The 24,865-nt window shown below is 44.5% G+C and overlaps 1 protein-coding gene across 8 annotated transcripts in view; it reads right to left on the bottom strand.

Moving 5' to 3' along the window:
• The window catches only part of COL14A1 (collagen type XIV alpha 1 chain), a 232,282-nt gene that overhangs the window by 114,818 nt on the left and 92,599 nt on the right, over positions 1–24,865 (bottom strand). For all 8 annotated transcript variants that reach the window (XM_070477487.1, XM_070477492.1, XM_070477489.1 and 5 more), the window contains 6 exons: positions 23,694–23,756; positions 21,118–21,269; positions 14,693–14,822; positions 11,755–11,877; positions 10,028–10,177; positions 6,445–6,561 (listed from right to left, as the gene is read on the bottom strand). In XM_070477487.1, the coding sequence (XP_070333588.1) occupies positions 6,445–6,561; positions 10,028–10,177; positions 11,755–11,877; positions 14,693–14,822; positions 21,118–21,269; positions 23,694–23,756 (735 nt within the window). The remainder of the gene's footprint in view (positions 1–6,444; positions 6,562–10,027; positions 10,178–11,754; positions 11,878–14,692; positions 14,823–21,117; positions 21,270–23,693; positions 23,757–24,865) is intronic.

Genomic DNA, 24,865 nt, shown 5'->3' with positions numbered 1-24,865 from the left:
GCCTCCGTCGTGTCCGACTCTGTGCGACCCCGTGGACCGCAGCCCGCCAGGCCCCTCTGTCCATGGGATTCCCCAGGCAAGAATGCTGGAGCGGGCTGCCATGCCCTCCTCCAGGGATCCTCCTGCCCAGGGACTGAACCTGCCTCTCTTCCGTCTCCCGCATTGCAGGAGGGTTCTTCACTACCATGCCACCTGGGAAGCCGAGGAGTTTGCCAGAGGCATTCAGAAATAAGCCAGCCTGGCGGTAAGGCTCTTCTCTAGCATTCGGAGAAATTGGGTCCCATTTCTCCTCTGGTTGAAGTGGAAGGACTGACATTTCTGCAGAGGCAGCACGTGTACCCAGCGGGAGGTGTTACAGAGTTGAAATAGTGGAGCCCAGGGGCTCAGGCACCCATGGAAGAAGGTACATCTGATCACATGTCCCTGGACAGCAGTGATCAGGAATCATGATCACATCATTCTGTGAGATAAAGAAACTCAACCTAATTCTTCCCCAGTGCAAAGTGGAAGACTTCAAGGCATGAATTAGAAGGTGGCGATTAACATATGCACAGTAATATACATACAACAGATAATCTTCAAGGACCTACTGAATAGCACTCAAAACTCTTTAATAACTTATATGGGAAGAGAATCCAAATATTATATATATGCATATGTATAACTGAATCAGGTGGCTGTACACCCAACACAAACATGACATTATAAATCACCTGTATTCTAGTATACAATTAAAAAAAAAAAAAAAAAAACCAAAGTGGAAAGACTTCCCTGACCTAAACTGTGTAAGTTAAAATATTTAAACATTTTCCCTACATTAACTCCCCACCCCTGGCCGTCAATTAGAATCTGTTGCTGTCTAGTTGGTTAATAATATGCAACTGGACACCTGAGTGAATAAGATGTAGGCTAATTGGGCTCATAAGTTGTTCAGCTATAACTGCTGATGAAAAACTGAACAACATTTTTGTTCATTCTTGTTGAATTGAGACTGTTGAGGCTCAGTTGAAGAGGTTTTTGGCAGCCTGAAAATAATACTGGTGAAGTACAAATTAATTTAACTGGAAGATAAGAAGGAAGCGGGGACGCGTATTTCAGTAAAATACTTGGCTTCAGCGAGAGCTTGTGTGTGTGTGTGTGTGTGTGTGTGTGTGCATGCATGTCTGCATGCGTGCGTGTATGTGCATGCGCGCATGTGTGTGTGTGCACGCTCAGTCGCTCGGTTGTGTCTGACTCTGTGCAACTACATGGACTGCAACCTGCCAGGCTCCTCTGTCCATACAATTTTCAGGCAAGAACACTGGAGTGGGCTGCCATTTCCTCCTCCAGGGGATCCTCCCAAGGCAGGGATCAAACCCACATCTTCCCCAACTCCAGCATTCACAGGAGGATTCTTTAAGCTGAGTCACCTGGGAAGTCCACCAAGAGCTTACTGAGGTTTTAAACGACCAGATCAATATTATCAGACACATCAATCATATTGTCTGATAAGAATCCCAATGCTAATTGTAAAAGTATTTAATAATAAAAAAAATACTGATGGATTTCACTAATTCCTTGATAAGACAGTTTTGATATCTTTATGGCAATCTGTATAAATATGATTTTCAATGAAAGCTAATGAATATCTAATGGAGCCTCTGTCCCACTCTGTCAACTTCTTAAACGGTATCATAGATAAAAATACTCTGTGGTAATTTGAATGTGTGATCCTTATAGTTACTATTTTGTTTAAGCTTAACAAATACCACCAAATGTGATAAATGTCAACCGTTCTACATTAAAGTGATAGTTTAAGAACTCAGCTAGTCTTAAAAAGATATATGAAACACAAGTCGTCGAGATTTTATAGGTGTTGTCAAACGGTTGCCATGCCTTGCATTTAATTAAGCTTCAGTTCAGTTCAGTCGCTCAGTCGTGTCTGACTCTTTGCGACCCCATGAATCGCAGCACGCCAGACCTCCCTATCCATCACCAACTCCCAGAGTTTACTCAAATCATGTCCATTGAGTTGGTGATGCCATCCAGCCATCTCATCCTCTGTCATCCCCTTCTCCTCCTGCCCTCAATCTTTCCCAGCATCAGGGTCTTTTCCAGTAAGTCAGCTCATCCCATCAGGTGGCCAAAGTACTAGAGTTTCAGCTTCAGCATCAGTGCTTCCAATGAACACCCAGGACTGATCTCTTTTAGGATGGACTGGTTGGATCTCCTTGCAGTCCAAGGGACTCTCAAGAGTCTTCTCCAACACCACAGTTCCAAAGCATCAATTCTTCAGCACTTAGCTTTCTTCACATTCCAACTCTCACATCCACACATGACCACTGGAAAAACCATAGCCTTGACTAGACGGACCTTTGTTGACAAAGTAATGTCTCTGCTTTTTAATATGCTGTCTAGGTTGGTCATAGCTTTTCTTCCAAAGATTAAGCATCTTCTAATTTCACAGCTGCAATCACCATCTGCAGTGATTTTGGAGCCCCCAAAAATAAAGTCAGCCAGTTTCCACTATTTCCACATCTATCTGCCATGAAGTGATGGGACCGGATGCCATGATCTTAGTTTTTTGAAAGTTGAGTTTTAAGCTAACTTTTTCACTCTCCTCTTTCACTTTCATCAAGAGGCTCTTTAGTTGCTCTTCACTTTCTCCCATAAGGGTGGTGTCATCTGCATATCTGAGGTTATTTATATTTCTCCTGGCAATCTTGATTCCAGCTTGTGCTTCTTCCAGCCCAGTGTTTCTCATCAGTACTCTGTATTTAAGTTAAATAAGCAGTGTGACAATATACAGCCTTGACGTACTCCCTTTCCTATTTGGAACCAGTCTGTTGTTCCATGTCCAGTTCTAACTGTTGTTTCCTGACTTGCATACATGTTTCTCAGGAGGCAGGCCAGGTGGTCTGGTATTCCTACCTCTTGAAGAATTTTCCACACTTTGTTATGATCTACACAGTCAAAGGCTTTGGCAAAGTCAACAAAGCAGAAATAGATGTTTTTCTGGAACTCTCTTGCTTTTTCGATGATCCAGTGGATGTTGGCAATTTGACCTCTGGTTCCATTGCCTTTTCTAAATCCAGCTTGAACATCTGGAAGTTCACGGTTCACATACTGTTGAACACTTGCTTGGAGAATTACTTGGCTAGTGTGTGAGATGAGTGGATGAGTGCAATTGTGTGGTAGTCTGAACATTCTTTGGCATTACCTTTCTTTGGAACTGGAATGAAAACTGACCTTTTTCAGTCCTATGACCCCTGCTGAGTTTTCCAAATTTGCTGGCATATTGAGTGCAGCACTTTCACAGCATCATCTTTTAGGATTTGAAATAGCTCAATTGGAATTCCATCACCTCTACTAGCTTTGTTTGTGGTGATGCTTCCTAAGGCCCACTTGACTTTGCTTCCAGGATGTCTGGCTCTAGGTGAGTGATCATACCATCCTGAATATCTGGGTCGTGAAGATTTTTATTGCACAGTTCTGTGTATTCTTGCCACCTCTTCTTAATATCTTCTGCTTCTGTTAGGTCCCTACCATTTCTGTCCTTTATTGAGTCCATCTTTGCATGAAATGTTCCCTTGGTATCTCTAATTTTCTTTTTTTTTTTTTTTTTCTAATTTTCTTGAAGAGATCTCTAGTCTTTCCCATTCTATTGCTTTCCTCTATTTCTTTGCATTGATCACTGAGAAAGGCTTTCTTATCTTTGCTTGCTGTTCTTTGGAACTCTGCATTCTGATGCTTATATCTTTCCTTTTCTCCTTTGCTTTTCGCTTCCTCCTCAGACACCCATTTTGCCTTTTTGCATTTCTTTTGCTTGGGGATGGTCTTGCTCCCTGTCTCCTGTACAATGTCACGAACCTCTGTCCATAGTTCATCAGGCACTCTGTCAAATCAAACCCTTGAATCTATTTGTCACTTCCACTGTATAATCATAAGGGATTTGATTTAGGTCATACCTGAATGGTCTAGTGGTTTTCCCTACTTTCTTCAATTTAAGTCTGAATTTGGCAATAAGGAGTTCATGATCTGAGCTATAGTCAGCTCCTGGTCTTGTTTTTGCTGACCATGTAGAGCTTCTCCATCTTTGGCTGCAAAGAATATAATCAATCTGATTTTGGTGTTGGCCATCTGGTGATGTCCGTGTGTACAGCCTTCTCTTGAGTTGTTGGAAGAGGGTGTTTGCTATGACCAGTGTGTTCTCTTGGCATAATTTAGCCTTTGCCCTACTTCATTCTGTACTTCAAGGCCAAATTTGCATTACTCCAGCTAGCTCTTGATTCCTAGTTTTGCATTCCAGTCCCCTATAATGAAAAGGACATCTTTTTTGGGTGTTAGTTCTAGAAGGTCTTGTAGGTCTTCATAGAACCGTTCAACATCAGCTTCTTCAGCATTACTGGTCGGGGCATAGACTTGGATTACTGCGATATTGAATGGTTTGCCTTGGAAACGAACAGAGATCATCTTGTCATTTTTGAGATTGCACTGAAGTACTGCATTTCATGTAAACTCCAGGAGTTGGTGATGGATAGGGAGGCCTGGTGTGCTGCAGTTCATGAGGTTGCAAAGAGTCGGACACGACTAAGCGACTGAACTGAATTGAACTGCATTTCAGACTCTTGTTGACTATGAGGACTACTACATTTCTTCTAAGGGATTCCTGCCGACAGTAGTAGGTATAATGGTCATCTGAGTTAAATTCACCCATTCCAGTCCATTTTAGTTCACTGACTCCTAAAACACTTATGTTCACTCTTGCTATTTTCTGTTTGACCAGTTCCAGTTTGCCTTGATTCATGGACCTAACATTCCAGGTTAAGCATCATTTAAAGCCACCACAAAATCCAAGTGATTTGTCCTGACTTTTCCTTATTCAATGTTTATTGCAGATTAAAGCCACTCCCGTATGCTCAGCCAATGTCTGGTTAAAGGGACCCTTTACAGGATCACACACAGGGCATCAAGGAATTAGTGGCTTATTAGCACCCCTGAGGGGACAAAGCCTTGGTTAGCGTTCTTATGTTATGTCTTATGTTATGTTATCTTATGTCTCTTCTTATGTTTCTAATATTCTATCTTGTATTTTCAGCTCATTTCCAGCACTCTACTAAACTCTTAGTACTTTACTAAACTATGCTTTCCACTTCCTGGATTAGATTAAAAGAGAGATTTCTGCATTTCAAATATAGTCACAGCCAGGGATGTGCGCTACTGACTACATACAAGTCCCACCCAGACCTGAAAAATTAGCCCTTTCTACTACTTTTAAGAGAGGAAACCATTATCACTTATCCAGAAATAAAAAAATAATAACAATCATGAGGACGTCCCTGGTGGTCCAGTGGCTAAGGATCCACCTGCCAGTGCAGGGGACTTGGGTTTGACCCCTGGTCTGGGAAGACTCCTCGTGCCACGGGGCTTCTCAGCCCATGCGCCACAACTACTGGGCCCACGCTACAACTCTGAAAGCCGGGAGCCAAGTCTGGGCTTCACCACAACAGTGGGCCCACACACCGCAGCTAGAGAGCAGCCTCCACCGGCAGCTAGAGGAAAGCCTGCCAGCAGCAATTAATTAATCATTATTTTAAAATTAAATTACCTTATAAGCAAATTTGAAAGAGTAAAAAACGCCATCTGGAATTCTGTAATGTCGGCTCTGTCCCTGCCCCCCAAACAACAAGACGACCTTTTCTACTGACAATACAAATCTGATCAAATAAACTTTCATTATTTGATCCCATCTTCTGAATATTATTCATGCTGATAATGAGAAAAGAAGGTTAACAGTTCCTGGAAACTCATTCTTGGGGAATCAGTCTTTGGTTATTCTTGTTTATACTTTTACGGAAAATAAGCAGACATTTTAAGTGTTTCACCTTTGAAGCCAAATCCCAAACTATAGATGAACTTGAGAGCTGTGATGCTAAAGTACTGCCCATGGGTAGCATAGATATAACATTTCATCTCCTGAATGAGAGTTTGCTGCTCATCAATTATCCCCAAAAGTAAAAAAAAACAATCACTGAGAGAAACATTGAAGTCAAACCTAGATCTCCATAGAGTAAAGACCAAAATAATAGCACCACACAGTTTGAAGATATGTTATCAGTCTTGCCTATGCAACTCCTACCACCAATAGCAGCTACATTTCCTGGGTGTTTAATATGTACAAAGCACTGTTGCAAATATTTTACAGAGATTAGCTTAATCCTCAGAGAATGCCCAAGATCTACACTATGGTTCTACCTATTGACCGTAGAGGGGGAAATGGAGATTTGGAGAGCTTGAACACCTGGCTTGACCAGCCTACCTGACTCCACATCCTGCACGATTTGGAACACAGCATTGCCTCCTCAAGCAGAATGCTTCTGTCTAAGGTTCCGTGTGTGTTGTCCACAGTAACTTGCGCAGAGCACACAGGTGCGTGGCAGAAGCTGGGTGATGGGTCACACTTACCCTGGCGGGATTCCAGGACCACCCTGTAGGCAGTGGCGTGACGCTGCACCTGCCAGCGCGCACACAAGCTGGTCATCTGGATCGCGTCTGCCTGAAGGTCGGTCACACCCAGAAACACTGCGGAGAAAAAGGAACACGACCTGGTCAACTGCAGAAATGCCACAACCATCCCCAAGTCCAAAATCAACTTCGGTAAAATTCAAATTCAAGGTTCCACAGCCAGTGGTAGGAAACCCACCAAGTTACAATAAATCAGTACACAAAGGATAGCTATTTTATGACTTTAAAAAGCAGTTGCAGAATGTGATATATGATAGGGTTTGCCTGTTTTCTGTAGACAAAAAAGAAAACATATATCTGGAAAAAGCCAGTTGCGATGGATGGTGAAATTATGGGTGATTTTACATCTTCCCTCTTCATTTATTTATGCTTTCAAAATATTCCTCAATTAATATATAATACTTTCATAACAAAAATGTTAAATACAATATGTACTCATCAACCACTGAAAGAAAGTCATGGTTTAAGCAAAACGGAAGATCAAAAAACACAAAATAGAAATTACTCAAACAGGAGCAGTTCACACATGCTGGCCTTCAAAGCATGACTGAATGGGAACGAACGAATTTTTGAAAATTTAAAAAGGAAAGATTTAACACAGAAAACAAAACATGATTAAAAATACATGAATTCTTATTAATCTTAGAATGAACACAGTTACATACCAAAATTATTCACAGGGAGTTTATTTGAAGAAGCAGTAAAAATACCATTTCTCCAACTGAGGACTAAGGATTTAGTGTTTACCACTTAGATCCAAGCAGAAAAAGCAGAAAATTAATAATATTTACTTTTCCTTATGACCTCTGCCTTCATCCACATCATTCTCTTGTACTTTCTCTTTCAGTCACTTCATAAAATTTAAAAATAGCTTAAAATTATTTTTCAAGATGATAAAAATAATCTGGACTAGTAACAATTTGCATCATGACATTGTTCCTTTTTGCTGATCAGCAAAGGAAGACTATTTTTCCTAAGCCAATGAAAAAACCCTCTCCCCCGACAAAAAAAGGAAACCAACAATGACTTATATACCCACACTAAATTTTAAAAATACCGTGAATCAATTTATTTTCCATTTTACAGGGTTTTCTTATGCTTCGGAGAAAGAGAGAAAGCAAGCCAATCTAATTTTTACCTTAAGGATAGATGATAAAACAATTCAATACTTTCGTTGTTTTAGAATACATTTGGAATACTCACCGCATTTACTAAAGAAGAGGGATGAAACGGAAGGAGGCGAGCAGAGAAACGAGGACAGAGACGAGAAAGAGGAAGGAGAGAGAGCACGAGAAGATCGGGGACAGAAGGACCTGCACGGACAGCAGGGTGACCTTGAGAGAAAAGGAGGATGAACTGGAGGGGTGGAGACGGAGGTGGGAAATGCACAGGGGACTCACAGGGTTTCTGAGGAAGGCTGTTGGGCGGCGATAACGGCACAACACACGGAAACACTGGAGGCTACTGCGGGCGTCCCTGGGGGCTCAGAGGGTGAAGAACTCACCTGCAATGCAGGAGACCCGGGCTCGATCCCTGGGTTGGGAAGATCCCCTGGAGGAGCGCATGGCAACCCACTCCAGTGTTTTGGCCTGGAGAATCCCACGGACAGAGGAGCCTGGCGGGCCACAGTCCATGGTGTCGCAAAGAGTCGGACCTGACTGAAGTGACTAACACTTCCACTGCACAGTACCTACACTATCATTTCAATTGCCAAGTACGAGATCAGGACCATAGGCCAAAGGCTTCCTAGCCCTGTTGAAGAGAGACACTATTTCTTTTCAGATTAGTGGATCGCACATCCAGCTTTTTAATTTTAAAGATTTCCATAAAAAAGAATTCAGGAAGCTTCCTCTAATGAAAGGGCAGAGAAGAGGACGACAGAGGATGAGATGGTTGGATGGCATCACCGACTTAATGGACTTGAGTTTGAACAAGCTTCGGGAGCTGGTGATAGACAGGGAGGCCTGGCGTGCTGCAGCCCATGGGGTCACAAAGAGTCGGACGTGACTGAGCGGCTGAACTGAACTGAGGCCCTACATAAAACACGGGAGGCCGGACACAGGCGGCCTGGGGTTTGGTCTAATATATGCCTCATCCTTTTAAAAACCCTTTTGTTGGAATAATTTTTTGATTAGCAGTGAGAGTGAGAGATGACCCAAATTCCCAAAGCACAATTACTACAATGATAAAAGTGGTTATTTGTTGAATGCTTGGCATAGAGTAGACCCGTTCTATCTGTTATCTCTTTAGTCTTCCCAAACAGTCTGTAAACAGTTATTACTATTAATATTATATCTTCATTTTAGAGATGAGAAAACGTGGGCTCAGAGAGGTGAGAGGTTATTTGCTTATTTGCTCAAGGCCTTAGCTAATAAGAAGATTTATGGTTTATACCTCTGATTACACCATGACTAACATTCTCAAATGTGGGCCGTGTGTTGTTGATAACACTCGGGGTAATTTCAGTCATCCGACAGCCAAACCATTTTTATTTTGGTCATTTATGTATTACCTTTAATGTGTATTAAAGTGAAAGTGAAAGTCACTCAGTTGTGTCCAACTCTTTACGACCCCATGGAATATACGGTCCATGGAATTCTCCAGGCCAGAATACCAGAGTGGGTAGCCATTCCCTTCTCCAGGGGATCTTCCCAACCCAAGGATCAAACCAGGGTCTCCTGCATTGCAGGCAGATTCTTTCCCAGCTAAGCCACAAGGGAAGCCCACTGGGGTGGGTAGCCTTTCCCTCCTCCAGGGGATCTTCCCAAAACAGGAATCGAACCAGGGTCTCCTGCATTGCAAGTGGATCCTTTACCAGTTGAGCCACCAGGGAAGCAATGTGTATGAAAAAGACTGGTTTTCTGTTGAGAGTTATTATGTGGTTTTTGAAAGCATTTAAGTAAAAACAAAAAGAAACTGCAAGTTGATTTAAAGAAATATATTAAACAGATGGTGTGGAAGCATAAGAAACAGCAGGAATATGGCACATACGTGCCGGAGTTTGGAAAACATTGTATTGTGCCATGGGTGTCTGTGAGTGATGTATGCCAAGGAGAAGTCCCAGATGGTGTGCAGACAGCATGCAAACCCTTAAAAGACAGAGGAGGAAGCCTTTCGAGTGGTGCAAGTATCTTTAACAGATGGAGTGAGAGGGTGGAGAGGGGCAAAGGCTTTGACAAAAGGCAAATTTCCCCTGGCTCAGCTTGGACTGGCTTTGACTGCATCAGGTTACATGGGCTGGATGGAAAATTTCACCTAATTTGAAAAATACCAACAAAGACTTTCCAGAAGGAAATCCCATCCACCACCATCAAGTATGTTTCAATGCCAGCTCCTGACATTCTGCCTGCCAACTAGGACTCTGAACCACAGCTCTGAGTAGGGAGCACACCTTTGTTTCCATGAGGCACCATTCAGAAAGGGTCACGCTGGAGAAAAGAGACACCGACCGCCGAGCTGCCGCGGGGCTTAAGGTACAGAGAAAACAGAGCACAAAGCCACATGTGGCCGTGGTCAGCCTTACGTGTTTTCACCACGCCGGTCAGAGCATCGCTGAAACCTGCGGCCTGGGAAGCGAATATTTTCACGTTGTAGTCCATTCCGCTGAGCAGGTTTGTGATGAGGATGGTGTTAATGTTAGCTCCCACGAACGTTTCCAGGGTCGGGCCGGCAACTGAAGAACAGAGTGTATTTCAGTTACAAGAAAATAGGGAAAAATAGGGACACTTCTGAACTAACTGTACTTACTCCGCTGTGCTTCAGGCTGCCCAGGAGACACACATAGAGTGGGGCTTGAAACTCGCCCCGTTACACTCCAAGACTTACCCATCTCCCTGACTCCCAGGCTAGTGCTCTTCCAAGGCATCTAGTCCTTTTCTTAAATATAGCTCTTTCCCTAGAACTAACCAAAGAAACTGGTTCACCCCACCATCCACCATCTACCACACTGTGAGGCCTTCACGGTAGAGCCACCAGGACGTCATGGGCTTCGGGGCAAGTGATAGAAGTCATGTTGAGTTACCCACCTCAGACACCCAGCTTCGTCCCTGGAGGGCATCAAGTTGCCCTAGCAGCCAGTTTTATCACGGACACTACGCCACACCTTGCCACATAAGGGACACCATGTATGCTGTCGCCACGGGCTCCGTAGTGCCTCTTCTGCTGTCTAAGGTCAGACAGGACACTCTTCCTCCAAGGCCCTTGACCACCTGGCTTCTTTGGGCTTTTACATTTTCACCTCTGTTTCAACCCAGTGGAATTGTTGATTGATCAGGGAAAATATTCTGTGCTATGTCCCATACAAACTGAGACTCATGGTGCTTTTGAGGGCAGAAAGGTTTTTAATGACCCAAAGGATGATTTTTAAGTTTTCCTCAATCTGATGAATTTTTCACCTTAACCTAGTTTTCAAAAAGCTGACATGTGTCCCATGTCTTGTCAATGTATGGCAAAAACCACTATGATATTGTAAAGTAATTAGCCTCCAATTTAAATAAATAAATTAATATTTTTAAAAAAGCTATGACCAACCTACACACCATATTAAAAAGCAGAGACATCACTTTGCTGACAAAGGTCCATGTAGTCAAAGTTATGGTTTTCCCAGTAGTCATGTACTGATGTGAGAGGTGGGCCATAAAGAAGGCTGAGCATCGAAAAACTGTTGCTTTCGAACAGAGGGCAGGAGGAGAATGGGGTAACAGAGGACGAGATGGCTGGATGGCATCATCAACTCAATGGACATGAGTCTGAGCAAGCTCCAGGAGATAGTGAAGGACAGGGAAGTCTGGCATGCTGCAGTCCATGGGGTCGCAAAGAGTCAGACACAACTTAGTGACTGAACAACAAATACCTTAACACAGTTTCCAGGATGAGGAGACTGAGAAGTTGGTAAATGGACTTTTTCTAACTAATCCAAGAAGTAAGAGATAGAAGAATAATTAGAAAGTGAAGAGTCTAAATGTTTAGAGCTTATATATCCATCAAGCCATAGAAGCCTCTTATTGCTAAGGAGTCAAAGTCTGCTTTGGCTGGCTCCTTGGTTGGGGTAGGGATAAGTCAATTGTAGACCAAGTATATATTCTGCTTATTAACATACCAGCTGTTTTTTAGGTGAGGTGGTAACTTCAACACATTTTTTTTTTTCCAAATAAGGGAAGAGACTCTTCCCATTTCTTAAAACCAATGATGGAAAGTAAAAACAAAAATAGCCCATCTTTAAAGATTATATTTTTCAGAAGCCTGACTTACCACTGACAGGCTTGTAGACAATCCTGTAGCCCTTCACGGGGGCAGACGGGGGGTCCCACGTAATGCGCAATCTGTTATACCATTCTTCTGAGACCCGCAGGTTCTGGGGGCCAGAGGGGGCCACTGCAGGGGAAGGAAAATGGAGAAAAAGGGTTAAAGTGGCTCCGCCTTTGCAGCCTGCCTGCTGGGGGACAGCGTCTAATGGATCTTCCCACAGGTCGAAAACACTTACAAGGGAAAATGCGCTAAAGCGAACAGAAAACGTGGAGAATCCATGGCAATGTTAAATATTCAATAATGGAAAATAATTGCTCTGTGGTAAAACACTTTTATCTGAAGATCAGCAGTTCACTCAGTGAAATTTGGGCTCCTTTTTCTTCAGTTACTTTTAAGCAATGTTGGAGTGAGTACTGTTTGTGAAAATCTCTGTCACACATCTCTCTGCTGCACTATCACATCCGGGATGATTAGGCAGGAGTAGTGACAGCAAGTCTTAGAGGTAAGATTTTTTTTTTTTTTGCTTCCATCTTATTAGGGGCTTCTCTGGTAGTTCAGAAGTAGAGAATCTGCCCGCAATACAGAAGACCCAGGTTCAATTCCTGGGTTGGGAAGAGTCCCCTGGAGTAAGTAATGGCAACCCACTCTAGTATTCTTGCCTGGAGAATCCCATGGACAGAGGAGCCTGGCGGGCTACAGTCCTTGGGTCAGAAAGAGCCAGACATGGCTGAGTGACTAACACTTTCACACTTTCATGTTGCTTATATTCTGTGAAATTCTAATCGTCATTCATCAATTTTTTATCAAAACAGGAAAGCTATTTGCATGAAGGATCTTTGTAAACTATTATGCATATTAATGGATATTATCATTATTACTCTGTTGTTGACAGAATTTAGTTGTGTTAACCACTGCTTAAAATAAGTGGACCATCCAAAATTATTTCAACCTTTGAAATAACTTTATTGTATAGATGGTATTTCCATAGTAATAGTCTTTAAAAGTTTTTATTTGAGTATATATGTGTGTTCATCATGGAACTCTTTCATAAATTATGCAAATCAAACAGTTAAACAAATTGTATACGGTTTTTAAAGGTTACTTTCCATTTACATTATGACAGGATGGCGGCGGCGTTCCTCGTGTTGCGCAGGACGCCCAAAGCCTGTTTTACACCCAAGTCTGCGCCGCAACGGCCCCAAAGCAAAAGAGGACAAAGAAACCCGGGGCAATAGAGAGCGGACGGGGGCGCGCCTGGGTGGGCAGGAAAGCCCGAGCGGGTGGCACTGAGCTGAGACCAAACGCCGAGGAGGAGTCGGACATGCAAGCCTCTGGGAGAGGATGCTCAGTCTGGCCGGAGTGGCTCGTGTCGAGATTCTAAGGCCGAGCCAAGCTTTAGAAAGCCGGCGAAGGGCAGGGAAGGAGGGCTGGCTGGGGCCAAGAGGTCAGAGGGTCCAGGTCACCTCGGCCTGAGGGGCCCCTGCAGGGACCCCAGCGTTTATGCTGAGGACCGTGGGGAGCCACCAGGCGGCCTGAAACAGAGGGGGGACCTGAGACCGCCTAGATGTTCAAAAGCGTGGCCCTGCGGTGAGGCGAGCAGAGCATCCGGGAACAGGGCGGGAAGACGCGGGCGTGCGCTCGCGGGAGCGGGTGTGACGGGCGAGCAGCGAGGTGAGGGACGTGCAGGGCCGGAGGGCCTCTGAGAGACGCTGGAGGGCCTCTGAGAGACCCCGCAGGGCCGGAGGGCCTCTGAGAGACGCTGGAGGGCCTCTGAGAGACTCCGCCGGGCCGGAGGGCCTCTGAGAGACGCTGGAGGGCCTCTGAGAGACGCTGGAGGGCCTCTGAGAGGCTCCGCCGGGCCGGAGGGCCTCTGAGAGACGCTGGAGGGCCTCTGAGAGACGCTGGAGGGCCTCTGAGAGACTCCGCAGGGCCGGAGGGCCTCTGAGAGACGCTGGAGGGGCTCTGCAGGGCTGGAGGGCCTCTGAGAGACCCCGCAGGGCCGGAGGGCCTCTGAGAGACGCTGGAGGGCCTCTGAGAGACTCCGCAGGGCCGGAGGGCCTCTGAGAGACGCTGGAGGGGCTCTGCAGGGCTGGAGGGCCTCTGAGAGACGCCGGAGGGCCTCTGAGAGGCTCCGCAGCACTTGGGAGCAGTTAGACCTGGAGGAGGGAGAGGCGGCTGTTTCTCAGGCCTTAGGTTTTAGAGGCGAGAAAACGGAAGTCCAGAGCAGTGAAGCGCTGTGCCCGGTCACACAGCTTGAACGTGTGAAGACAGAATCCAAGCAGGTTTTCCTCTCCAAGCCCCCTTTGCTCTTCTTTTTTCCTGGAGGAGCGTTGCTTTACACTGCCGTGTCCGTCTCTGCCGCACGGCAAGGTGAATCGGCCGTGTGCACTCACGGCCTCTCTTCCCCTGGACTTCCTCTCCATTTCGGTCGCCGCGGAGCCTGGGCGCAGCTCCCGAGCTCTGGAGCAGGCGCTCATCACCTAAGCGTTTCACACGCGGCAGTGTGTGCACGTGACCCCCAGTCTCATCCCACCCCTGCCTCCTCGCCCTGGTATCCGTGCGCTGGTTCTCTCAACGTCTGTGTCTCTATTTCTGTTTTTTAAATAAGATCATCTATACCATTTTCGGGGCTTCCCTGGTAGCTCAGATGGTAAGGAATCCACCCGCAATGCAGGGGACCCAGGTTAAGTCCCTCGGTCGTGAAGATTCCCCTGGAGAAGGGAATGGCTACGCACTCCAGGATTCTCACCTGGAGAATTCCACGGACAGAGGAGCCGAGCGGGCCACTGTCCACGGCGTGGCAAAGAGTAGGACTCAAGTGAGCGACTGACGCTCTCAGACCATGTCCACCCCCGCCCCTGCAGTAATGGGCTGAATTACAGAGGACAGTGATTTCCACCTAACTAGTCAGCAAGCAACCCCAGGGGGACGCTTCACTCACAGGTTTTTCCAGGGGCAGAGACACTGACCCCTTCTCCGTCATCGTAGATGGGCGTCACCGTGACCTTGTACTCAGTCTCAGAGAGCAGATTCTTCAGAAGGAGAGTGTTCTGGCTTCCAGGCACCATAATCTGAAGAGAAAAGCAAAGGACCATGGTCTTGTTCAGGCTTGCGTTCCAGCTGGTCTACTAAAGAGGAGGACGTAAGGCACTTTGAGATAATCAGAAGCAGGGAGATGTGCTTGAGGGGGGTGAGAGGAAGGCATCCAGGCAAGAGCATTTCTCTCTGCAGCGGCCCTCAGAGCAGCCCTCGGCATCTAATCACTAAAGCAGAAGGCTTAAACGGGAAGCTCTTGAACGCTCAGGAACAGCCTTCTCTCAACATCTTTTCAGCATTTGTAAAGCAGCCAGAAGAAAAAACGATCATCTCTTTGGAAAGCAGGTGTTTATGGCTTAGGAGTGTTCATTCTATAACACAGCCTCCACAGCAGATTTGATTCTGCTTAAATATCCTCTTGAAAAGTCAGCCTTCCATTCCTCCCTGTTCAGAGATCATCTAATCCCAGTATTTCAGGGTGGATGCTAGCCAAGAACACCACAACCACACATTAAATCCCAGATTTCCAAGTCGAAAGATATTTACCAGTGACACTGAAAAAAGGTTGCAGTTTCTTTTACTTCTGAAAGGAAATGTCTTCCTCAATCTGAAATCACCATTCCTCTGACTCTAAAGGCTGCAAAAACTAAAATCCAGCAGTGGGGTGGACACCACCCACACATTAGTGCAACGTTCCATGTGGCGAATCCTGCCATCCCTAAAAGAATATAAAGACCAGAAAAGCCACATGTTCTTAATACTAAGGCCACAAAACTTTCTCCCCAGGCTTCAGCAATTAGATGCTGGCACATTTCTGGGCCATTTAAAAGACTTCATCATGGCTGGAAAAAAATGCTAGGATGTAAGAACTGACCCAAACAAGTTTAAGGGAGTCACAAGACTGGGACAGCTGGAGATGGTTTTGGACTCAAGAGCTGGGTAAAATGCCAGCAGGCAAAGGGCGGCTGTCTACTTCTGGATGAGGGAAGGAACCTATAAATCATGAAATAAGCCCTAGAAAGCCTCGAGCTGAACTCAGAAGCAGCTGTTGCTAAGATATTGCTAAGCTCTAAAAGCAGCCGGGGTGGGGGGGTTAATATAAAAGAGGAAGTCTGCATTAGGTGATTTATACTAAAGCAATATGACTTTGCTCCTCATATGGAGTGACACTGAATATCCAGGATGGTGCCCATGCAGTCCCAGGAGGGAGATTTGACTCAAGGGGCTCTGCTTTACTCTAGGAGGAGCTGGATGACCCTGCATTAAGAAGATGTTAAAGAAGAATCGTGGTTGTCCTGGCTGGTTTTACCCATCCATGTAGTTTCCTTTTGGGCATTTCTTTTCAATATAACCCTCTGGAGCCCAGAGCCTGGGCTTTGATTCCAAGCTGCCTGCCTGTCTAACCACCCATGCTGGTGTTCCTTATATAAGGTCACCTCTCAAACTGAGAAGCACATGGACTCAGGACCAATCAGATTTAGCATGCAGGGTACTGGAAGCAGTGGGACCGTCCTGCAGGGCTCATTTACCCTGCCAGGGAGCGGTTTCTGTGGTTTATAACAATAGCGCTCACTTAGCTGGCTGTTATCTGCCAAGCACTGCTCTAAGTATTCGAATGCAGTAACTCACTTGCTCTTCACCACAGCAGTTTGAGGTAAGAAGTATCATTACTCTCATTTTATAGATGAGGAAACTGAGAGTTCTATAGCTATTGGGTAAAAAAAAAAAAAAAAAGCCATGGGCGTCCCAGGTGGCTCAGTGGTTAAGAATCTGCCTGCAATGCAGGAGATGTAAGTTCCATCCCTGGGTCAGGAAGACCCCTGGAGAAGGCAGCCCACTCCAGTATTCTTGCTTGGGGAATCCCATGGACAGAAGAGCCTGATGGGCCACAGTCCATAGTGCTGCAAAGAACTGGACACAACTGAGCAACTGAACACCCACACACAAAAAAGCCATATTGAAATCCTGAATATCTGGTCTGAGCCTTTCTTTAACCACTGCCCTCTGTTCCACCTGACTGTACTATGAAAACCTCTTTATCCTCATGATACTCATTTCCAAGAATAAGACAGAAATCTTCTCTTGGGTATGCAAAGTTCCTTCTACTTAACCTCTGCTTGTTTGCACAAAGCAAGGTAAAGATGAGCACCCACTCAGAAGATCTAAATAGACATTTCTCCAAAAATGACATATGGATGGCCAAGAAGTGCATAAAAAGATGCTCAACATCCCTAATTATTAGAGAAATGCAAATCAAAATGACAATTAGGTATCAACTCACATTACCGGTCAGAATGGACATCATCATAAAATCTATAAACAATAAATGCTGGAGAGGGTGCAGAGCAAAGGGAACGCTTCTGCACTGTCGATGGGAATGTAAATTTGTGCAGCAGCTATGGAGAACAGTCTGGAGTTTCTCTAACAAACTAAAATAGAACTACCCTATGACCCAGCAATCCTACTCCCGAGCACACACCCGGAGAAAACCACAACTTGAAAAGATACATGGATCCCAGTGTTCACTGCAGCACTATTTACAACAGCCAGGACGTGGACGCAGCCTAATGTCCACTGACAGAGGAATGGGTAAAGAAGATACGGTACCTATATGTGATGGAATATTACTCAGTCATAAAAATAACACCATTTGCAACATTATGGATGGACCTAGAGATTATCTATCATACTGAGTGAAGTAAGTCAGACAGAGAGAGACAAATATCATATGATATCACTCATATGTGGAATCTAATTTTTAAAAATGATATATATTACCTTATTTACAAATCATAAAGGCTCACAGATTTTGAAAACAAACTTACAGTTACCAAAAGGGAAATGTGGAGGGGGGGATAAACTAGGAACTTGAGATTAACATACACACACTACTATATATAAAATAGATAACCAAAGATTCACTACCACACAGCCCAGGGAGCTTCACTTAATATTCTGTAATAATCTATGTGGGAAAAGAATCTGAAAAGGAATGAATATACCCCATGTGTAACCAAATCGCTTTGCTGTAACTGAAACTAACACCGCACTGTAAATCAACTACACTCCAGCAGAACTTTTATAAAGAGATGGGCACCCATTAAAAACAGATGCTACAGGCCATAGCAGATGATGGTCTTGTTCATGAAACAATTCTATAAAAGATACTCATGGTTAAATGGGATGCAAATCTAACCAGTATACGTCACATTTCTAATTTTTCAAATATGCTACTCCATATCTAGCTCCATTATTGCTCAAAGCTCATCAGAACTGCTCATCATCCAGCAAGTGGTTTCCACAGTAGACAGAGGATCCCCCATGCCTCATTTTGCCACTGTCTTAGAAAGTTCTGTCTTTATAAAGTGATTCTCATGCTTTCTATGGTGAAGGATTAGGTGGGGTTGGTGCTGTTGTTTTAATCCCAATCCCTAAAGATCAGTATTCTTATAAAATATAATAAAACAAAATTGCTAAAACATATGATCATATCCTTGAATATTCCAGCAATGTCAAATAGCTATGAATGTTTCTAAAAGCTTAATGTTAATATCAAGCTTATCTTGTAGGAGGCTGACCTACATTCTGACTATCCCTGCTCTAGAACATTTCCTGCAACTTAAGATTCAGTACACAGTTTTAGATTTTTCATGTAGGATCCAGAAAAGTCTGGAATCTTGGCCAGCCTTTCACAAATAAAGACATGTGAGACCTCCCTCCGCTGACAACAAAACTCAGGGCAAGGTCATTGCCATGGCTCCATTTCTGAGCAGAGTTGAAAGTCAATCTTTATGAAATATTTGGCAGGGAGTTTTACTTTCTAAGGGTTTAAAAGCTTTTTATTGGGAATATTTGGTAGCTTTGATTATGCTTAGAAAATACAGAAATATTTCACTTAAACTCAATTGGAAAAGTAAATTTAATTCCCCTTGTTTTATATATATTAAAGCTTGAATTTGGTTCACCATATATCTATACTATTCTTCAACTTCAGTATGTTATCTTGTCATTTCCTTGCATAAATTTAATAAGGTTTTATAGTGAAAGAAAATTGGGAAAGATGGTAAGAGGCATTTCTCTTACCAGGACACATTTCCTTTCCCATATTTGTAATATGTTTAAGCCATCTGTCTTTCCCTGTCAGCCTCATTATTTTCAGACATTCATTTGGCTGAACTCACCTAATGTGAACAGTCTCACAGACGAAGAGACCAGACTCGTGGTTGTCAGGGGGCAGGGGTTGAGGGAGGGGTCGAGCTGAGGTTGGAGTTAGCGGACGTCAGCTGTTAGATACAGGATGGATAAACAAGGTCCCACTGCACAGCGCAAGGGTGATAAACAATATGAAAAACAGTGTGTGTGTGTGTGCGCATGCGTGTGTGTGTGTGACTGAATCACTCTGCGGCAGAGCAAAAACTAACACTGTAAATCAATTATACCCTAAAAAATAAAAAAAAATATTTAAGATACTCATTTGGTGTGTGGGAACTATTAATAATATAGTTCAAGTGCCTGACATACCTTTGTTTTATAATCTAAATGCACACCTTTCTGTTTCCAATAATAATATATTACATTTATAAAGCAGTAATGTTTTATAAAACACAGATATAAATTCTCAACTACTCCCCATTAGAGTCCCAGAAAATATGTCTGTAAATTAAGAGTGCACAAATTCTATTTCATTGGAATTCACCAAAGGGGCTTGATAGTTAAAAAATTCTAAAATACTTTCTTTTGCATAGCAAACATACTTCTGCACAGTAAATAATTACCATCAAATTTTATCAATATTTTTCATTTTTATTACAAATTTGTTTAACTGGGGCACATATGTGTTGAAAACTTTTGATCTTTTTTTCCTTCATCTAGGTGTCCAAGTGTTTCAAAATAAACAGTGTGAAATGAAAGAAACTAGCAAAGGGAAAATTATCTAGAGACAATCCAAAGTAAATATTATTATTATTTTACCTTGTATGGCTTACAAGTGGATGCATGAGATTAAACTGTAACTCATTCCAAATTAGTGGGAATATTTAGCAAGAAGCTTAATGTGTTTCTTGGAAAGAGTAGAAACAAAAACCAAAAAACAAAAGTCTCACTTTGGGAAGTTTTTATGGGTTTCATTTTAGGAACTAGATTAAAATATGAGGACAATAACAAGAAAAAATGAAACATCCAAATTATATCTTTAGTTACCATGGTTAAGCACAATTTTAACTTTTTGGTATGTTCCAATCAATCATGGATCATTTGAAATTTATAATCTGAGTGAATTTATAATTCAACCTGTTTTATTGAAGTGTCCATTAACTTTCCAAAATTGCTCCCAGACCAACTCCATGGACCTTCTGGTTATTCACAGTGGACGTGGTTATTGCCCACTGTGTTATCACTGTGTATTATAGCAATTCATCCATCAGCCTGAAATTAAGTACTTTCCTGAGAGAATCTTGAGCTCAAACAATTGTTTATGTATCATAAAAATACAAATAATTTTCCATCAAAGGCTATAGTAAGTGAGGAAGAGAAAGAAAGGATAATAATGTTACTCATTGTTGTAAGACAGGCTCAAAGATATAGTGTACAACTCAGGGAATGTAGCCAATATTTTGTACTAACTAAATGAAAAGTAACCTATAAAAATTATGATTTTTTAAATTTTAAAAATGAAAACATTTCATTTCTTAATTAAAAAAGAGGGTACCCAGGTTTTCAACAGAGAAAAAAAATAGAAATAAAACAAAGAAAACACACAAAAATCTAAATCCCTCAGGAAGACACTCACAATTAAGAATACATTAGAAACGACTATAAATCTGCTCAAACAGAGTCAATGTCAGGGAAAAATACAACTCATTGTTAATGGAGGGCATTTTATTAGGAACACTTCAAGTACCTAAAGAAGACCTTTGAGTTATGTTTTGCTGAACCTTTTAATCAGATTCCCAACATCAAAAATTATATATGTGTATATATATGTGTTTATAAATTAAAAGTTTATATATCAAAAGTATACACACACTCACACACACACACATGCACAGAGACAAGTGTATAATGGACTATTTATGGCCCAATTTTTGTGCTCTAACAAGCTGTCAAGGCAACAGAAGCAAAGAGGTAAAGAAGGTTCAGATGCTTCATCTATTTAAAACAGGTTACAGAGATGGAGCCAGTTTCAGAGACAGAAAAGTCATCAAGTTTGGGTCAAACAGAAAGATTAGTTTCCAGAGAGATGAAGAAATGAGCATAAAGCTTGCATTCACAGCGCGCTGGCCTGGTTAGTCAGGGGACGCAGAGCGGCTCATCGGCTGCGTTGATACACACCGTTCCCAGCACTTCTTCCGCTGGGTCCCCTTGAGCAGTGAGGTAGGTCACCCTGAACTGCAGAACACTGCTGTCTGAAATGTCCCATGCTACCCGCAGGCTAGAAGTGGTCTCATCATCTACCACCAGGTTTCTGATTCCGGTGCGGAAAACTGGAACAGACACAACCACGGATTTAAAGAACTTTTCATCCATCCTACTCCAAAAGGAGCCACAGAGGTGATCTGCGGACAGGCATCTGCGGGCACCGATCTGTGGCAACAAGCATCAGGAAATACATCTCCATTACGCAGACCCGGGGGAGGCAAGAACCGCTCAGCTTCAGTGGATAATGGGGAGCTGGGCACCGATCGGCCGCAAATACAAATGGGTTTAAAAGATGCTTTCAAGGTGAGTCCGTGGACCCCTCAAAACCACCAGCGCTTTGTGTCCACTCGTAAAGGGGACCGGGGAGCAGCTCTTAGGCCGGGGAACGAGAAGGGGAGCCCTGAGCGGGGCACGATGGTGAGAACTCCTGTCAGTCTGAGCCGGAGAAGCAGGGCGGGGGCCCACGTGGCCGCGCTCCGTGTTCAAGGCAGCACCGACACACACAGCCCGTCGCCTGCTCACCTATTTCTCTTATTATTGCCGGATTTCTTAAACGATGTTGGCCGCAGCATGTCCCCGACCAGGACTCAGACCCAGAGCCCTGCCCTGGGAGACGGGGTCTTCAGTGCTGGGGCCCCAGGAGCATTCCTGGGCCGTTCCTCCTATTAACACTCGTCACTCGAAGCACATCTCTCCCACCACGGCGGCCTCCATCCACGCAGGACGCAGGGACGCTACCCTTCCTCTGGGGTCTCTCCGCCTCCATCTGCGCTCAGCCCGCGTGGACGCTACCCTTCCTCTGGGGTCTATCTGCCTCCATCTGCTCAAGCCCGCGTGGACGCTACCTTCCTCCGGGATCTCTCTGCCTCCATCTGCGCTCAGCCCGCGTGGATGCTACCCTTCCTCTGGGGTCTCTCCGCCTCCATCTGTGCTCAGCCCACGTGGACTCTACCCTTCCTCCGGGGTCTATCTGCCTCCATCTGCGCTCAGCCCACGTGGACTCTACCCTTCCTCCGGGGTCTATCTGCCTCCATCTGCTCAAGCCCGCGTGGACGCTACCTTCCTCCTGGATCTCTCCGCCTCCATCTGCGCTCAGCCCATGTGGACGCTACCCTTCCTCCGGGATCTCTCTGCCTCCATCTGCGCTCAGCCGGCGTGGACGCTACCTTCCTCTGGGATCTCTCTGCCTCCATCTGCGCTCAGCCCGCGTGGACTCTACCCTTCCTCCGGGACCTCTCTGCCTCCATCTGCTCAAGCCCGCGTGGACGCTACCTTCCTCCTGGATCTCTCCGCCTCCATCTGCGCTCAGCCCGTGTGGACTCTACCCTTCCTCCGGGACCTCTCTGCCTCCATCTGCTCAAGCCCGCGTGGACGCTACCTTCCTCCTGGATCTCTCCGCCTCCATCTGCTCAAGCCCACGTGGACGCTACCTTCCTCCGGGATCTCTCTGCCTCCATCTGCGCTCAGCCCGCGTGGACGCTACCTTCCTCCGGGATCTCTCTGCCTCCATCTGCGCTCAGCCCGCGTGGACGCTACCCTTCCTCCAGGATCTCTCCGCCTCCATCTGCGCTCAGCCCGCGTGGACGCTACCCTTCCTCCGGCCATCACTGAACTTCTCCTGTATGTTTGACGGCATCGGGCCTTTAAGACACAAATGCTTAACTCCACAGAAATACTTTTGTATCACAGCGTAGGCAGAGGAAGGACCTTCCTGGGCAAACCTGGGGGAGGGGAGGGGGTGTGGGTACAGAGCGCAACGTCTCCCCTTCAGGGCGAGGAGCTCTAGACGGCAGGAGGATATGGGGAAGCGTGAAAAACACTGCTATGGTTGAAGCCAGGAAGAGACACGGGGTTTGACCAGGAAGCATTCCGGATGTTATGGGAAAGATCAGGGCGCATGCAGAAGGGCTCAGTAAAAAGGTGAACTGAAGAATGAATGATCAGTGAACGGATGGATTAGTGAATGATAATGGAGGTCCACTGAAAGGTTTTAAGTCAGGAAATAAATGTCATCAGACTTGTATCTAGCTGACTCTGACAGCCAGTCGGGTGCTGTATGGTAACGGAGGGGAAGTTATTGAGAGAGGAAATAACTGATGGAAGACCCGTACACCAGCCAGGTCTCAGCCACCCTCGGAAATGCACACACTGTGATATGAACAATCCCCAACAGACAGCAGCAGAAGTCACTGAGCTCAAAAGCAGAGGAGACTGCTGGGGCTGCTCACACTAACATCCTCTAAACAATTAGATGGAAAGCCGAGACGAAGGCAGGAAACAGAGAGAGCGCCACAGGGACAAAGATGAGCAGACTCGAGGACCGATCGGCACTCAGGGATAAGAAGAGGTGGCGAGTTCTAAGAGGACAGAAATTTGAACCTGCATGCCCCGTCCCTAACAATAATATGCATCAGATAAAACTGGGACAGCATAGCTTCTGCTTAGAATAAACTCTTCTCAAGGGTACACGGGCTTCCATTTGCTCTTACCTGATGTCACAGGTCTGGTAGGTGCTTCTTCAGTTGTAGGTGGTTCTGTCCAAAAACTGTCAACTAAAAAAGTATTCATGACTTTAAAATTCTCTAATGATGATAACTCTATGCATTTGTGTATAGCATTTTAGAGTTTTCAAAGAAAAGGCAGACAAGGAAACTAAAACCCAAAGAAGTTAGTTTCTAATCACAGATACCTGCCATCATATTGAATTACATCTATAAGAGTGTGAAGTCCATTTTGAAATGGGGCATAATTATGGTGATTAAAGGAAATTAAACAGTTCTAAGGGCCTGCCAAGCAGGACCAGCAAGGCAGACAATATGAAGTGCATCTGCTATTTCTGTATCCACACTGGGCAACCAGAGGATAGAAGGGCTATTTGCTCAGATTCCTTCTTTGAGGTCAACATGCTCAGCCAGCAGCTTCTAGAAGACTGGCTCAGACCTCTGGGACTTGCCTTGCCTGAGACTGCAGATTCTATCAGGGGATGGCCTACCTCCAATGACACGGGGTACAAAGACCTGGCCCTTTGAATCAACTTGGGACCACGCAGAAGGGCCATGCCAGATCCAGAATGTCAAAGAGAATTCACAGAGAGCTCAGTTTTAGCTTTTCCCTGTTCCCTATCCTTTCATCCTTATTTCCTTACAGATGTATCTCCCAACTACACTCTTCAACAAACCTTCTGGATGCAATTTTCTATTTCAGAATCTGGTTCCAGGGAACCCAAGCAAAGACAATTTAATGTGTGGTTAATACCTCATATTTAAAAAATGAAGGGATGAATGAATCAGCAAGCAAATTGTGTAATAGATTTTTGGAACCAAGATCAACTTGGGATTTTCCAGAAACTCTTGGACACTTTTGCCCTACATTTATCTGATTTGCTCATTTATTCAGTTATAAATTATTTCATCCATCCATCCATCCATTTATTCTTCCATCCATTCACCCATTCCTCCATTCGACAAATAGTAATTGCACAGTTAAAATATGCCAAGAACTGTGTTAGGTGTTGGGATTTAACTGTGAACAGTACAGATGTGGTGCCTGCCTTCAGATGATGATAGACCAAGAGCCTAAGGTGCTCCGCACATTGATTTCATTAAAGGTGAAGATGTATGAAGAATCCTAGGGACAAAGCTTCTGTAGCCAGGAACAAGGC

This window comes from Odocoileus virginianus, chromosome 15 (genome assembly GCF_023699985.2).
Source record: "Odocoileus virginianus isolate 20LAN1187 ecotype Illinois chromosome 15, Ovbor_1.2, whole genome shotgun sequence".
Taxonomy (NCBI): Eukaryota; Metazoa; Chordata; class Mammalia; order Artiodactyla; family Cervidae; genus Odocoileus; species Odocoileus virginianus.
This window is presented reverse-complemented; position numbering and strand designations above follow the sequence as displayed.